Genomic DNA, 16,950 nt, shown 5'->3' with positions numbered 1-16,950 from the left:
TCCATTTTGATAGTGCTTTACATGTTTGAATCAATTTAAGCTGTATGCCTTGCCCCTGCATTGATACTTAAAATAAAATTCATCTTTTGATTTAAACTTTGTGGACAATGAGAATTTGTATCTCCATGAGGTGTTTCGTAAAAGGTTTGGAGCAACTAATATCTTAAAGGTTATCTCTAGCCAATAGGTCAAACATATTCCTGTGGTCAATTCCTGACTACTAACCAAACCTAGTCAATACCAAGTGCACAGATCATAGAGGAGAGCTGTCAGACAAGCGTTACCGGTAGTAGCCGCTGAATTCTCAAGGCTATTCTGTTCAGCGGGATTATTGGTGCAAGCGGGATAGACGTTTGCATACAGGCAGTAGACACTAGGCTAAGTCTCCTCGCTACCAACAGTCACTAGATTCCAGTTGAGGTAAAACTTGATAGGGTTAGGACTCGTACCCGCTGGTTGGAGAGTGGGTCGAGGCTCGCTCCTAGGTGATCAGGGCTCGAGCTACGCGGATCTATCACAGTACTTACATGGCCCGTGTAGTTGTAACTTCTTTGATTGTGTATTTCTATGTTTAAAATAACTGAAATACAAGAGAACTGAAAAAGAAATTAGGCGAGAGATATAAAAGGAGATCTTTAAGGGAAGTAAATTCATTTATTGTAATTACTTGGCATGAAATACAACACATACCATTATCTCCATGTTCATACAAAAGAAATTAAAACTGAAAAAACAAATAAGAAAATATTAATGAACGTTAACATTTAATTGGTATACATTTTTCTAGTCACAATATTTGTGGCATTTAGAAAGAAATTACTTGATAGCATCTCTTCAAGACAATTTTACATTACAGGTCATTTAGTAGACGCTCTTCTCCAGAGCGACTTACATTGAACTAAGTACAGGGACAGTCTCCCTGGAGCAACTCAGGGTTAAGTACCTTGCTCAGGGGTACAATGGTGGCAGCCTGGTATTGAACTCCCGACCTAGACTACTAGGCCATCACCACCCCAATGTATACATTATTTACAAACCTTGGTAACCAACATGTGTGATATGAATGTTCTCCTTAAGCTTCTATATCTTCTGGTCTTTTCAGCAATATGTTCTGTCACAGTCAGTCTTCAAACAATGTGCAGCAGTATAACAAATGATATGAACAATGTTGCTACAATCATCCATGCTCAGTGTCATCATTGTTCAATTAAAAAGTTGCATTCAATGCAGTAACATATTACCCTTTCTAGAGCCAGAGTTTGGTTCGTCTGTTCTGGGATTCTAAAAAGGCAACATGGCGGTCTCAGTGGAAGAGGACACGGTCCTCATGTAGATATGAGGATATTACAGAGTGTAACCCTGAAGTCAGGAGTGTCAAACTCCTTTTAGTTCCTCCTATTACTCTTTAATCTCTGGAACCTCTGTGCTGCAGTGATGCAGCTTTTCCCCCATGTGCATTTTCATGTGTACTTTCAATTTATCATTACAGTGGAATTTGTTTTTGGCTTCTCACCTGCGTGGGTAGTTATATGATAATGCAATGTTGATTTAGTCGTGAATCCTTTCCCACATGTTTTGCAAGAATATGGCCTCTCTCCTGTGTGGGTTCTTATATGATAGCCCAATGTTGATTTAGTCGTGAATCTTTTCCCACATGATTTGCAAGAATATGGCTTCTCACCTGTGTGGGTTCTCATGTGGACTTTCATGTAACTATTACTTGAGAAAGCTCTCCCACATATTTTACATGCAAACGGCTTCTCATCTGTGTGGGTTGTCATGTGAGTTACCAAGTGACCATTATTTATGAAAGCTATCCCACATATTTTACATGCAAACAGCTTCTCACCTGTGTGGGTTCTCAGATGTGACTCTAGTGATGATTTATACTGAAAGTCTTTTCCACATGTGTCACATTTGAAAGGCAGTTTACCTGTGTGAGTATCACAGTGCATCTTTGACAGGTTAGGGTTGTCTACATTGTTACTGTGACTTGTGCTTTCGTGATGTAGATTCTGTTCATTTGGCTCTGCATTAGTTGAGCCTGAGTCTCCATGCTTGCCTCCTTTCTGATCTTGGCTCTCAGCTACATGAGAGTTGTGAGAGAGGAGCTGGTGGTCACTTTCCTCATCAGTAGGAGTCAACATACAGGTATCAGTCTCCTGCTTCAGTACAAGCTGCTCTCCCTCCTGACTGGTGCAGAGTTCCTCCTGGTCCTCTTTAATGTGAGGAGGCTCTGGGTCCAGACTGGAGCTCCTCTCCTGAACACAGAGCTGCTGGTCAGAGATAACCTCCTCCTCCTTACACACATGTTGCTGTGGGAGCTCTGGAGGGACAGAGAACAAAAGGAATAGGATACTACTGCAGACATGCGAATAAATTAGTACCAGTAACGTGATATATTAAAACACATGGGGTTAATATACATACAATTCCTCAGTTTTGTGTTATTACGTTTTACACACCTATCCTGTGTAACTTTATTTCGGGTTTCCAAACGACATCCAGCAGTCTGCGCTGCCGGTCGATCTCTGTCTCGTACTCGACGACAGCTTCTTGGAAAACTCCGAATATTTCTTCAGCAGCAGCATTTAGTCGCTCGTTGACAAACTCTCTCAAACACTCAACTGAAGACATTGTCGCTTCACTAGAAGTCAAACACTGATCCACGCAACGGCTACAACATCGTTTTCTTCTTCTCCTTCTTCTTCGTTGGTTTTACGGCGAGTGGCAACCAGCGTTAACATGAATTACCGCCACCTACTATGTTGGAGGGTGGACTAGACGTTTCAAGTTTCAAGTATTATTTGTCATATGCAAGTTAACAGTACAATGAAATGTGTGCGAGAGAGACAGCTCAACTCAGCAAAATCATATTAAAAATATATATATATGAAATATTTAAAAATAAGTACTATATACAATTGAGTCAAAACAATAATTACAAAAAAACATATTTACATATATGAAGAAAAAAGAAAGGGGGGTTGTGCATTACAATAAATAATAAGATTCACTTATATTTATTTAGTGCAGACAGCAAGTGTCTGTGGTCTGGAGGTTGAGAAGCCTGATGGCTTGGTGGTAAAAAACTGTCCCTGAGTCTGGTGGTGCGTGCTGCCAGGCTCCTGTACCGTCTGCCTGTTGTTAAACATGCTGTTTTGTTCATTAAGATGAAGAAATGTACTAATTAGCATTTAATGTAACTGCATTTATATATAAAGTAATACGACTCTTGGCTTTATTGTCAAGGTTGGGTCTTTTTCTTAAGATTTGGAAGATTCTGGATTTGTCTGCAACGCGGCCCCTCGTCCTTGCTGTGGTGCTGTGGCTGACTGCAGTCTGGCGAGCCAGAAAGAGAGAAAGAGACTTTTATGACACCATCTACGAAGATGGTAGGACAGTTGACTTTGTGTTCTTCCCAAACTGAGTGTGCTGAACTGACTGAACAGATTTGACTGAATACCATTAGTTCTAAATGACAGTGATTATTTGATTGTTTTTGAGGTGGTTTTTCTGGTGGCGTACCACCAGACCAGAAAGTTGTGAGTTCAATACCAGGCTACCACCATTGTGCCCCTGAACAAGGTACTTAACCCTGAGTTGCTCCAGGGAGACTGTCCCTGTAGTTAGTTCACTGTAAGTCGCTCTGGATAAGAGCGTCTGCTAAATTACCTGTAATAATAATGTAATATTTATACTGAGTTTGATGTTGAAAAGTTCTAATTATTATAGAAGTATGTTTATGCATTTTGATAAGTTTTCTTTAATTTTAAGAGTCTGAAATAAGATATTGAGTTAAAACAAACACGTCCTGGTTTCTAAAATTAGACTCATATCTTAATTATCTTAAAATTATTAGGGATTATTAGCTATTATTAACTTATTAATTATTAATAACACTAAAACATAGGAATGCAATATTAATCAAATGAATAGGTAAAAGTAAATGAAACCAGGATATTCTTAAATGGCATAATTATTTTTATGGTAACAATTCTGTGATTTTCTATTTGTTCTTTCCTAAAGATAATTGATTGATCGATTAATATAATTCTGTGCTCAGTACTCACCTCTCTGGGAACCATCACCTTATCGTGGTGGAGAGGTTTTGTGTGTCCCTATGAACCTGAGAGCTGTGTTGTCTGGAGCCTAGTGCTCCTGGTAGGGTCTCCCAAGGCAAATTGTATATACATACATACATATATGTATATATATACATACATATATGTATATATACACATACATACATATATGTATATATATACATACATACATATATGTATGTATATATATATATATATATATACATACATATATGTATATATATACATACATACATATACGTATATATATATATACAACATACATACATATATGTATGTATATATATATATATATATATACATACATATATGTATATATATACATACATACATATACGTATATATATATATACATTTACGTATATATATATACGTATATACATATATGTATACATATACATATATATATATACATGGACCGAGATGGAAATACAGTACAACATGTACAAGAGACTTGTCCAATAATATGCATAGAGATTGTTTCAGTTCTAGTTATGACATTTCCTGCCATGTAAACACGGTAGCAAGTTTCTATGTGGATACAAGTGCTTAAAAATAGTTTGTGGTGGTCAACAATCAAATGCTTTAAATATATTGTCGTACCTAGAGTGAGAAAAAGTGACACAACCATGTTCATTATTTTAAGTAACAACAGTAACACATTCCAGTTTTCGTTTCCTGCAGGAATGATGTCACCAAACAGTGGGATGTTTTTCACAAGACACAATGTCTGAATAGAATTCAAACCAATGCCATTGCCAGCACTGTCCAAAATGATCTTTGTGGGACGTTTCTTTTGTTCTAAAAATCCGTAGTCAACACCATAAATCCTGGAAAGCAAGTTCTGTTGTGATATTAAGTCTTTTGTGAGATATTTAAAAAGCAATTTGATCTCACTGAGTCACACCCTCAAGAAGGTCATGCATTATATCAAATGAGTAATTATTTCAAACATGGAAATACTTCAATGAGTTAAGTGTAGAAGTCTTTTTCAAACCATACAAGGAGTTCAATGGTGGGTTGTCTTGGAGACATTTGTAATGCATATCAAACATATTTCTTCCACGAAGGATCACTTTGGGATCTTCCTCACTGTATACTGTTTGAGAATCATTCCTCTCAATCTAAGACTACTAAGACTAAGGCCTTGGGTTTTCAGTAATTTTATATCATTTATCAACGGTTCCAGTATAACACCATCAACTTCTGGCTGCTGGGATACAAATTCTGACACATGAAACCGGTCAGTATTGTTTCAGCCTCTTACTCAGAGAGTGAGACCGGTACTAGCTGGTCAAGCAGTCTGGCTCTCAAGTCTCTGACTCTGGGTGACTCCTTCATTTTCCCCACATCACTGTTATACACTGTTGTCTGCAAGAATGTGTAAAAATTCAGTAACGCAGCATCGTACGACAAATTAAACACAAAATAGGTTTTGGAAAGTTTGTCGAAAGCCCCAAGGTAGGGAGCGGTTTGCCTGCCGTGGGATGAGATGCTTATCCATGGTGATGTAGAAGCTGTCAATCTTGCTCTTCTGACGCCCAACAGCGAGGAGGTATGGCTGCCGACCCTGCTGGTTGCGGAGATGCTCCTCCAAACTGCAGCATGACTAGGGTTGAGATAAAGAACCCTAACATTACACACAAGAATAATGTGCAGCCACAGAGAAAACTACATTATAGAAGTGATCAGTTATTCAAACATCTTCTTAAAGGCTAGTGCAAGATGGGAATGCTTGTGAAGACTTCATTTCAATTTCATTCACTTTTTAACAACCCTCTTTTGTTGCTAAGAAGGTGACGTGACAATTATAATCACCTTAATAATATAATTACCTTATGAAAGACTAAGTCATTTTGGAGATACTTGTTTGATACAAACTTCCTGAATAACGTAGTTGCACGGTTCACCTTTAATGATAATATTATCATTAATAATGATAATACATATTCATATACGTGAAGAGACTGTCTGATCACATGTTAATGTTAATTATTCCTCACAATGATTATTAACAATGACTTACCATGGTAGGAAACAGATATATTTAAACATGCAACATTATTTAATTAAGTTCTTAATCTATTTCAACATTTGAAAGTCAGAGTTATCACATCTCTGATATTTTTGTAAATATCTTTATTGACAGTTTTGTATGAATGAGAACATTTGTAGCATTTTGTTCAAAATTACACCAGTTATATTTTAATACAAAGCATCACTTCTGTAAAAAGATTTAGGAAATCATTAACTGTCACATCTTCAAATCATATTCTGTTTGTACAAACACTAACTTTGTAACATTGGAGAGAGTGGAGATGACATCGGAGCCTTTCTTCTCATCTTAGAACAGTGTTTGCAATAACCATCATTGCACCTTTCCAGACCTCTCCGTCCGAAAAGGCTTTCTTGTACTTTATTTAAAAAATACGTATTAAAAATGTGCAGCTCTAAATTAAGCTTCCGTTGCTTTCTGTGACTTGTTCACCGGCCTCGTGAAAAGAGATGCTGCTGCCCAAAGCTGCCTTTAACTCCCGGCTTGTTCTGCCCGCAGTGCTGCAGGTGTGTAGTTAGCATGGTAGTTAGCATGGTAGCTTCTGTGACACGTACCGAAGTGTCTCCACAATGTGCCGCTTTGCCGTCGCCACGCAAATGAGACATACACACTTTTCTTTCACTGTTGTAAAAAATAATTCTACCTCCCAATCATTGTGAAAATAGTTCGTTTTCTTTCGCTTTTCTGCCATGTTTAGCGTAAACAACGCACCTAGCGCCCCATCGTAGCTGCTCCCGCTAGCTTGTCTCAGCGAAAAGGGAAATGGAGATTTAGTTTACAGGGTTATAGTTCATATATACATAAAACATTTTTGTTTTTTAAATGCTATATTCAATATTTTCATTTTAAAATAAAGAATAATTCAAGTGTTATTGATTTTTGAAAAAAAACAGCAAAACAATTAAATACAAATTTTAGACGAAGCTCCATGGTGACAAGTGTTATTTATTTTAGACGAAGCTCCATGGTGACAAGTGTTATTTATTTTAGACGAAGCTCCATGGTGACAAGTGTTATTTTTAGAAAAGACATGGTCCCTGCGGGCACCGCGTTATATATATATATATATAAAAAAATATATATTTACAGATACATATATATATGTATACATACATAAATATATATATATATATATATATATATATATATATATATATATATATATATATAAACACATATAAATATATACGTATATACACATATATACATACATATACGTATATATATATATATATATATATATATATATATACGTACATATACATACATATATGTATGTATATATACATACATATACGTATATATATATATATATATATATATATATATATATATATATATATATATATATATATATATATATACACGTATATATACATACATATATGTATGTATATACATATGTTCATTTTTTTTTTAATCATTACTTTTTTTTTTTTTTTTTAAATCAATTTTTAGGGCACAATTGGCCCCCCTCCCCAATCATTTCGCCCCTCCCCATGACCTCCCATGTATAGGGCCGCCTTGGCTCATTTGACCGCCGCTCGCACCGGCTTATTAGGCCCCCTGGGGTTTTATTGGCCGCCGGCGATCGGGCAATTGCGGTCGCCAAGACTCATTTGGCCTGCCCTGGTGTGTGGTGTCTGGCCGCCCTGGTGCTTTGTGCTTTCTCCTTGCTGCTCCTAGCTAGCTAGAGCTGCTCCTTGCTAGCTAGCGCTGCTCCTTGCTAGCTAGTGCTGCTCCTTGCTAGCTAGCTAGTGCTGCTCCTTGCTAGCGCTGCTCCTTGCTTGCTAGCTTGCTTGTGCTGCCTACCTGTCTCTTTTCCTCGTGCTGAATGACCAACGGCCTCAAACCGGCGGCTTATATAGCCTCATCTCGTCGCTCATTGGTCAGTTAAAATCAGCCATTGCGCGTCGCTCATTGGACAGTTACAACTGAACATGATCGTCCATTGGTCAGTTACAGCTGAACACGTTCGCCCAAGCAAAGAAGCACGCCACCAATCGAACCCTAGAGATGCAACAGTTTTGTGTTTCCTCTTCACCAATAAATGTATGAAATACTCATTTACAGGATGTGATAAAGTGTCAAATCTATTCGAACTGATAGCAAAGGAGTTTCCTTTCATATAGATGTCAAATAAACCGTATTATTTTTCTGTATTTTGATTGGGAAGCCTTTAAACCTCCCCAACTACTGCTGTGTGAGGCACTGATCTGTGACTTTTCCCTGTAATATCGCTGCTAAATGCTTTAAAATACTTTATAATGCCACTAAAGCTAGTTTTTAAATGTATTCTCTAAAGGTGACTAAAGTTTGCTGGTAATTAAGACCTATAAAACATTTCATATATATTTCACCCTGGACCTTGCAAAAAGTCCAGTGTTGAATTAACTCCCAGAGTTGATTTCAACACTTTTTCAGGGTTTATATTGGTCCACACTTTTCAGAGTTAAATGAACCCTTTCATAATAGTTAAAACACTGTGCCAGAGTTCCTTCTTTAACTCACAAAATAGAGTTAAAGTAACACTAATTAATGTTATTAAATAATATATTCATTGATTCCAATAAACAAAGCCATGGTATAATGTACAAACTTTCATCTGAAACATTGTATGAGCTTTGAATATCAAATGGCTTATGGACTTTAAGCTCAGACATTTTTATTATGAACCTTTCCTCACTTTGTAACACTCAAAATGCATGATGATGGTCATCAAAAGAATTCTCGGTGAATAGCTTGTTTGTTAATAAACAAAATGTGTTACCTTCAACCAAAAGTACATCACATATTTGTCAAAAGACAAACAAGTCCACATGTATATTCTACACACCATCAACTTTAACCCAACTAGTTGAGAAAACATCTTTTGACAAAATCATTTCAAGCATTTCACTGTTGACCACATTCACATCTCTGAGGGAATAAGTCTTAATTGGTCCATACTCTTTTTATTTGAGGGTGAAGGTTTCCCAGTGATAAGCAATAGCCAATAGCTTCGGTAGCAAGTTTCTATGTGGATACAAGTGCTTAAAAATAGTTTGTGGTGGTCAACAATCAAATGCTTTAAATATATTGTCGTACCTAGAGTGAGAAAAAGTGACACAACCATGTTCATTATTTTAAGTAACAACAGTAACACATTCCAGTTTTCGTTTCCTGCAGGAATGATGTCACCAAACAGTGGGATGTTTTTCACAAGACACAATGTCTGAATAGAATTCAAACCAATGTCATTGCCAGCACTGTCCAAAATGATCTTTGTGGGACGTTTCTTTTGTTCTAAAAATCCGTAGTCAACACCATAAATCCTGGAAAGCAAGTTCTGTTGTGATATTAAGTCTTTTGTGAGATATTTAAAAAGCAATTTGATCTCACTGAGTCACACCCTCAAGAAGGTCATGCATTATATCAAATGAGTAATTATTTCAAACATGGAAATACTTCAATGAGTTAAGTGTAGAAGTCTTTTTCAAACCATACAAGGAGTTCAATGGTGGGTTGTCTTGGAGACATTTGTAATGCATATCAAACATATTTCTTCCACGGAGGATCACTTTGGGATCTTCCTCACTGTATACTGTTTGAGAATCATTCCTCTCAATCTAAGACTACTAAGACTAAGGCCTTGGGTTTTCAGTAATTTTATATCATTTATCAACGGTTCCAGTATAACACCATCAACTTCTGGCTGCTGGGATACAAATTCTGACACATGAAACCGGTCAGTATTGTTTCAGCCTCTTACTCAGAGAGTGAGACCGGTACTAGCTGGTCAAGCAGTCTGGCTCTCAAGTCTCTGACTCTGGGTGACTCCTTCATTTTCCCCACATCACTGTTATACACTGTTGTCTGCAAGAATGTGTAAAAATTCAGTAACGCAGCATCGTACGACAAATTAAACACAAAATAGGTTTTGGAAAGTTTGTCGAAAGCCCCAAGGTAGGGAGCGGTTTGCCTGCCGTGGGATGAGATGCTTATCCATGGTGATGTAGAAGCTGTCAATCTTGCTCTTCTGACGCCCAACAGCGAGGAGGTATGGCTGCCGACCCTGCTGGTTGCGGAGATGCTCCTCCAAACTGCAGCATGACTAGGGTTGAGATAAAGAACCCTAACATTACACACAAGAATAATGTGCAGCCACAGAGAAAACTACATTATAGAAGTGATCAGTTATTCAAACATCTTCTTAAAGGCTAGTGCAAGATGGGAATGCTTGTGAAGACTTCATTTCAATTTCATTCACTTTTTAACAACCCTCTTTTGTGGCTAAGAAGGTGACGTGACAATTATAATCACCTTAATAATATAATTACCTTATGAAAGACTAAGTCATTTTGGAGATACTTGTTTGATACAAACTTCCTGAATAACGTAGTTGCACGGTTCACCTTTAATGATAATATTATCATTAATAATGATAATACATATTCATATACGTGAAGAGACTGTCTGATCACATGTTAATGTTAATTATTCCTCACAATGATTATTAACAATGACTTACCATGGTAGGAAACAGATATATTTAAACATGCAACATTATTTATTTAAGTTCTTAATCTATTTCAACATTTGAAAGTCAGAGTTATCACATCTCTGATATTTTTGTAAATATCTTTATTGACAGTTTTGTATGAATGAGAACATTTGTAGCATTTTGTTCAAAATTACACCAGTTATATTTTAATACAAAGCATCACTTCTGTAAAAAGATTTAGGAAATCATTAACTGTCACATCTTCAAATCATATTCTGTTTGTACAAACACTAACTTTGTAACATTGGAGAGAGTGGAGATGACATCGGAGCCTTTCTTCTCATCTTAGAACAGTGTTTGCAATAACCATCATTGCACCTTTCCAGACCTCTCCGTCCGAAAAGGCTTTCTTGTACTTTATTTAAAAAATACGTATTAAAAATGTGCAGCTCTAAATTAAGCTTCCGTTGCTTTCTGTGACTTGTTCACCGGCCTCGTGAAAAGAGATGCTGCTGCCCAAAGCTGCCTTTAACTCCCGGCTTGTTCTGCCCGCAGTGCTGCAGGTGTGTAGTTAGCATGGTAGTTAGCATGGTAGCTTCTGTGACACGTACCGAAGTGTCTCCACAATGTGCCGCTTTGCCGTCGCCACGCAAATGAGACATACACACTTTTCTTTCACTGTTGTAAAAAATAATTCTACCTCCCAATCATTGTGAAAATAGTTCGTTTTCTTTCGCTTTTCTGCCATGTTTAGCGTAAACAACGCACCTAGCGCCCCATCGTAGCTGCTCCCGCTAGCTTGTCTCAGCGAAAAGGGAAATGGAGATTTAGTTTACAGGGTTATAGTTCATATATACGTAAAACATTTTTGTTTTTTAAATGCTATATTCAATATTTTCATTTTAAAATAAAGAATAATTCAAGTGTTATTGATTTTTGAAAAAAAACAGCAAAACAATTAAATACAAATTTTAGACGAAGCTCCATGGTGACAAGTGTTATTTATTTTAGACGAAGCTCCATGGTGACAAGTGTTATTTTTAGAAAAGACATGGTCCCTGCGGGCACCGCGTTATATATATATATATATAAAAAAATATATATTTACAGATACATATATATATGTATACATACATAAATATATATATATATATATATATATATATATATATATATATATAAACACATATAAATATATATGTATATACACATACATAAACACATATATATGTATATGTATGTATATATACATACATATACGTATATATATATATATACGTACATATACATACATATATGTATGTATATATACATACATATACGTATATATATATATATATATATATATATATATATACACGTATATATACATACATATATGTATGTATATACATATGTTCATTTTTTTTTTTAATCATTACTTTTTTTTTTTTTTTTTAAATCAATTTTAGGGCACAATTGGCCCCCCTCCCCAATCATTTCGCCCCTCCCCATGACCTCCCATGTATAGGGCCGCCTTGGCTCATTTGACCGCCGCTCGCACCGGCTTATTAGGCCCCCTGGGGTTTTATTGGCCGCCGGCGATCGGGCAATTGCGGTCGCCAAGACTCATTTGGCCTGCCCTGGTGTGTGGTGTCTGGCCGCCCTGGTGCTTTGTGCTTTCTCCTTGCTGCTCCTAGCTAGCTAGAGCTGCTCCTTGCTAGCTAGCGCTGCTCCTTGCTAGCTAGCGCTGCTCCTTGCTAGCTAGCTAGTGCTGCTCCTTGCTAGCTAGCTAGTGCTGCTCCTTGCTAGCGCTGCTCCTTGCTTGCTAGCTTGCTTGTGCTGCCTACCTGTCTCTTTTCCTCGTGCTGAATGACCAACGGCCTCAAACCGGCGGCTTATATAGCCTCATCTCGTCGCTCATTGGTCAGTTAAAATCAGCCATTGCGCGTCGCTCATTGGACAGTTACAACTGAACATGATCGTCCATTGGTCAGTTACAGCTGAACACGTTCGCCCAAGCAAAGAAGCACGCCACCAATCGAACCCTAGAGATGCAACAGTTTTGTGTTTCCTCTTCACCAATAAATGTATGAAATACTCATTTACAGGATGTGATAAAGTGTCAAATCTATTCGAACTGATAGCAAAGGAGTTTCCTTTCATATAGATGTCAAATAAACCGTATTATTTTTCTGTATTTTGATTGGGAAGCCTTTAAACCTCCCCAACTACTGCTGTGTGAGGCACTGATCTGTGACTTTTCCCTGTAATATCGCTGCTAAATGCTTTAAAATACTTTATAATGCCACTAAAGCTAGTTTTTAAATGTATTCTCTAAAGGTGACTAAAGTTTGCTGGTAATTAAGACCTATAAAACATTTCATATATATTTCACCCTGGACCTTGCAAAAAGTCCAGTGTTGAATTAACTCCCAGAGTTGATTTCAACACTTTTTCAGGGTTTATATTGGTCCACACTTTTCAGAGTTAAATGAACCCTTTCATAATAGTTAAAACACTGTGCCAGAGTTCCTTCTTTAACTCACAAAATAGAGTTAAAGTAACACTAATTAATGTTATTAAATAATATATTCATTGATTCCAATAAACAAAGCCATGGTATAATGTACAAACTTTCATCTGAAACATTGTATGAGCTTTGAATATCAAATGGCTTATGGACTTTAAGCTCAGACATTTTTATTATGAACCTTTCCTCACTTTGTAACACTCAAAATGCATGATGATGGTCATCAAAAGAATTCTCGGTGAATAGCTTGTTTGTTAATAAACAAAATGTGTTACCTTCAACCAAAAGTACATCACATATTTGACAAAAGACAAACAAGTCCACATGTATATTCTACACACCATCAACTTTAACCCAACTAGTTGAGAAAACATCTTTTGACAAAATCATTTCAAGCATTTCACTGTTGACCACATTCACATCTCTGAGGGAATAAGTCTTAATTGGTCCATACTCTTTTTATTTGAGGGTGAAGGTTTCCCAGTGATAAGCAATAGCCAATAGCTTCGGTAGCAAGTTTCTATGTGGATACAAGTGCTTAAAAATAGTTTGTGGTGGTCAACAATCAAATGCTTTAAATATATTGTCGTACCTAGAGTGAGAAAAAGTGACACAACCATGTTCATTATTTTAAGTAACAACAGTAACACATTCCAGTTTTCGTTTCCTGCAGGAATGATGTCACCAAACAGTGGGATGTTTTTCACAAGACACAATGTCTGAATAGAATTCAAACCAATGCCATTGCCAGCACTGTCCAAAATGATCTTTGTGGGACGTTTCTTTTGTTCTAAAAATCCGTAGTCAACACCATAAATCCTGGAAAGCAAGTTCTGTTGTGATATTAAGTCTTTTGTGAGATATTTAAAAAGCAATTTGATCTCACTGAGTCACACCCTCAAGAAGGTCATGCATTATATCAAATGAGTAATTATTTCAAACATGGAAATACTTCAATGAGTTAAGTGTAGAAGTCTTTTTCAAACCATACAAGGAGTTCAATGGTGGGTTGTCTTGGAGACATTTGTAATGCATATCAAACATATTTCTTCCACGGAGGATCACTTTGGGATCTTCCTCACTGTATACTGTTTGAGAATCATTCCTCTCAATCTAAGACTACTAAGACTAAGGCCTTGGGTTTTCAGTAATTTTATATCATTTATCAACGGTTCCAGTATAACACCATCAACTTCTGGCTGCTGGGATACAAATTCTGACACATGAAACCGGTCAGTATTGTTTCAGCCTCTTACTCAGAGAGTGAGACCGGTACTAGCTGGTCAAGCAGTCTGGCTCTCAAGTCTCTGACTCTGGGTGACTCCTTCATTTTCCCCACATCACTGTTATACACTGTTGTCTGCAAGAATGTGTAAAAATTCAGTAACGCAGCATCGTACGACAAATTAAACACAAAATAGGTTTTGGAAAGTTTGTCGAAAGCCCCAAGGTAGGGAGCGGTTTGCCTGCCGTGGGATGAGATGCTTATCCATGGTGATGTAGAAGCTGTCAATCTTGCTCTTCTGACGCCCAACAGCGAGGAGGTATGGCTGCCGACCCTGCTGGTTGCAGAGATGCTCCTCCAAACTGCAGCATGACTAGGGTTGAGATAAAGAACCCTAACATTACACACAAGAATAATGTGCAGCCACAGAGAAAACTACATTATAGAAGTGATCAGTTATTCAAACATCTTCTTAAAGGCTAGTGCAAGATGGGAATGCTTGTGAAGACTTCATTTCAATTTCATTCACTTTTTAACAACCCTCTTTTGTGGCTAAGAAGGTGACGTGACAATTATAATCACCTTAATAATATAATTACCTTATGAAAGACTAAGTCATTTTGGAGATACTTGTTTGATACAAACTTCCTGAATAACGTAGTTGCACGGTTCACCTTTAATGATAATATTATCATTAATAATGATAATACATATTCATATACGTGAAGAGACTGTCTGATCACATGTTAATGTTAATTATTCCTCACAATGATTATTAACAATGATTTACCATGGTAGGAAACAGATATATTTAAACATGCAACATTATTTATTTAAGTTCTTAATCTATTTCAACATTTGAAAGTCAGAGTTATCACATCTCTGATATTTTTGTAAATATCTTTATTGACAGTTTTGTATGAATGAGAACATTTGTAGCATTTTGTTCAAAATTACACCAGTTATATTTTAATACAAAGCATCACTTCTGTAAAAAGATTTAGGAAATCATTAACTGTCACATCTTCAAATCATATTCTGTTTGTACAAACACTAACTTTGTAACATTGGAGAGAGTGGAGATGACATCGGAGCCTTTCTTCTCATCTTAGAACAGTGTTTGCAATAACCATCATTGCACCTTTCCAGACCTCTCCGTCCGAAAAGGCTTTCTTGTACTTTATTTAAAAAATACGTATTAAAAATGTGCAGCTCTAAATTAAGCTTCCGTTGCTTTCTGTGACTTGTTCACCGGCCTCGTGAAAAGAGATGCTGCTGCCCAAAGCTGCCTTTAACTCCCGGCTTGTTCTGCCCGCAGTGCTGCAGGTGTGTAGTTAGCATGGTAGTTAGCATGGTAGCTTCTGTGACACGTACCGAAGTGTCTCCACAATGTGCCGCTTTGCCGTCGCCACGCAAATGAGACATACACACTTTTCTTTCACTGTTGTAAAAAATAATTCTACCTCCCAATCATTGTGAAAATAGTTCGTTTTCTTTCGCTTTTCTGCCATGTTTAGCGTAAACAACGCACCTAGCGCCCCATCGTAGCTGCTCCCGCTAGCTTGTCTCAGCGAAAAGGGAAATGGAGATTTAGTTTACAGGCTTATAGTTCATATATACATAAAACATTTTTGTTTTTTAAATGCTATATTCAATATTTTCATTTTAAAATAAAGAATAATTCAAGTGTTATTGATTTTTGAAAAAAAACAGCAAAACAATTAAATACAAATTTTAGACGAAGCTCCATGGTGACAAGTGTTATTTTTAGAAAAGACATGGTCCCTGCGGGCACCGCGTTATATATATATATATATAAAAAAATATATATTTACAGATACATATATATATGTATACATACATAAATATATATATATATATATATATATATATATATATATATATATATATATATATATATATATAAACACATATAAATATATACGTATATACACATACATAAACACATATATATGTATATGTATGTATATATACATACATATACGTATATATATATATATATATATATATATATATATATATACATACATATATGTATGTATATACATATGTTCATTTTTTTTTTTATTACTTTTTTTTTTTTTTTTTAAATCAATTTTTAGGGCACAATTGGCCCCCCTCCCCAATCATTTCGCCCCTCCCCATGACCTCCCATGTGTAGGGCCGCCTTGGCTCATTTGACCGCCGCTCGCACCGGTTTATTAGGCCCCCTGGGGTTTTATTGGCCGCCGGCGATCGGGCAATTGCGGTCGCCAAGACTCATTTGGCCTGCCCTGGTGTGTGGTGTCTGGCCGCCCTGGTGCTTTGTGCTTTCTCCTTGCTGCTCCTAGCTAGCTAGCGCTGCTCCTTGCTAGCTAGCTAGCGCTGCTCCTTGCTAGCTAGCTAGTGCTGCTCCTTGCTAGCGCTGCTCCTTGCTTGCTAGCTTACTTGTGCTGCCTACCTGTCTCTTTTCCTCGTGCTGAATGACCAACGGCCTTAAACCGGCGGCTTATATAGCCTCATCTCGTCGCTCATTGGTCAGTTAAAATCAGCCATTGCGCGTCGCTC

General features: G+C 36.9%; 1 protein-coding gene across 2 annotated transcripts; it reads right to left on the bottom strand.

The window, feature by feature from the left end:
• Window positions 1–622: 622 nt before the first annotated feature.
• Window positions 623–2,726, bottom strand: LOC115010699 (zinc finger protein 177-like). 2 transcript variants are annotated; one of them, XM_029435428.1, is made up of 3 exons: window positions 2,466–2,726; window positions 1,827–2,326; window positions 623–1,742 (listed from the first exon to the last, which is right to left on the bottom strand). In XM_029435428.1, the coding sequence occupies exons 1-3, from the start codon at window positions 2,635–2,637 to the stop codon at window positions 1,473–1,475; spliced, it is 942 nt and encodes a 313-aa protein (XP_029291288.1). In that variant the 5' UTR covers window positions 2,638–2,726; the 3' UTR covers window positions 623–1,472. The 2 variants fall into 2 exon arrangements, with proteins under 2 accessions (XP_029291288.1, XP_029291277.1); XM_029435417.1 differs by having other exon boundaries at window positions 623–2,326; window positions 2,466–2,724.
• Window positions 2,727–16,950: the final 14,224 nt, after the last annotated feature.

This window comes from Cottoperca gobio, chromosome 1 (assembly GCF_900634415.1).
Source record: "Cottoperca gobio chromosome 1, fCotGob3.1, whole genome shotgun sequence".
Lineage (NCBI taxonomy): Eukaryota > Metazoa > Chordata > Actinopteri > Perciformes > Bovichtidae > Cottoperca > Cottoperca gobio.
Note: the sequence above shows the minus strand (reverse complement) of the source record. Positions and strands in the feature narration are given on the sequence as shown.

Bases quoted from the DNA above. Each gene is read 5' to 3' on its own strand.
- LOC115010699 (XM_029435417.1), bottom strand. From the start codon at position 2,637: ATGTCTTCAGTTGAGTGTTTGAGAGAGTTTGTCAACGAGCGACTAAAT. The intron at 2,327-2,465 runs GTGTGTAAAACG...CTGTCCCTCCAG, and splicing joins AATAAAGTTACACAGGATAG to AGCTCCCACAGCAACATGTG.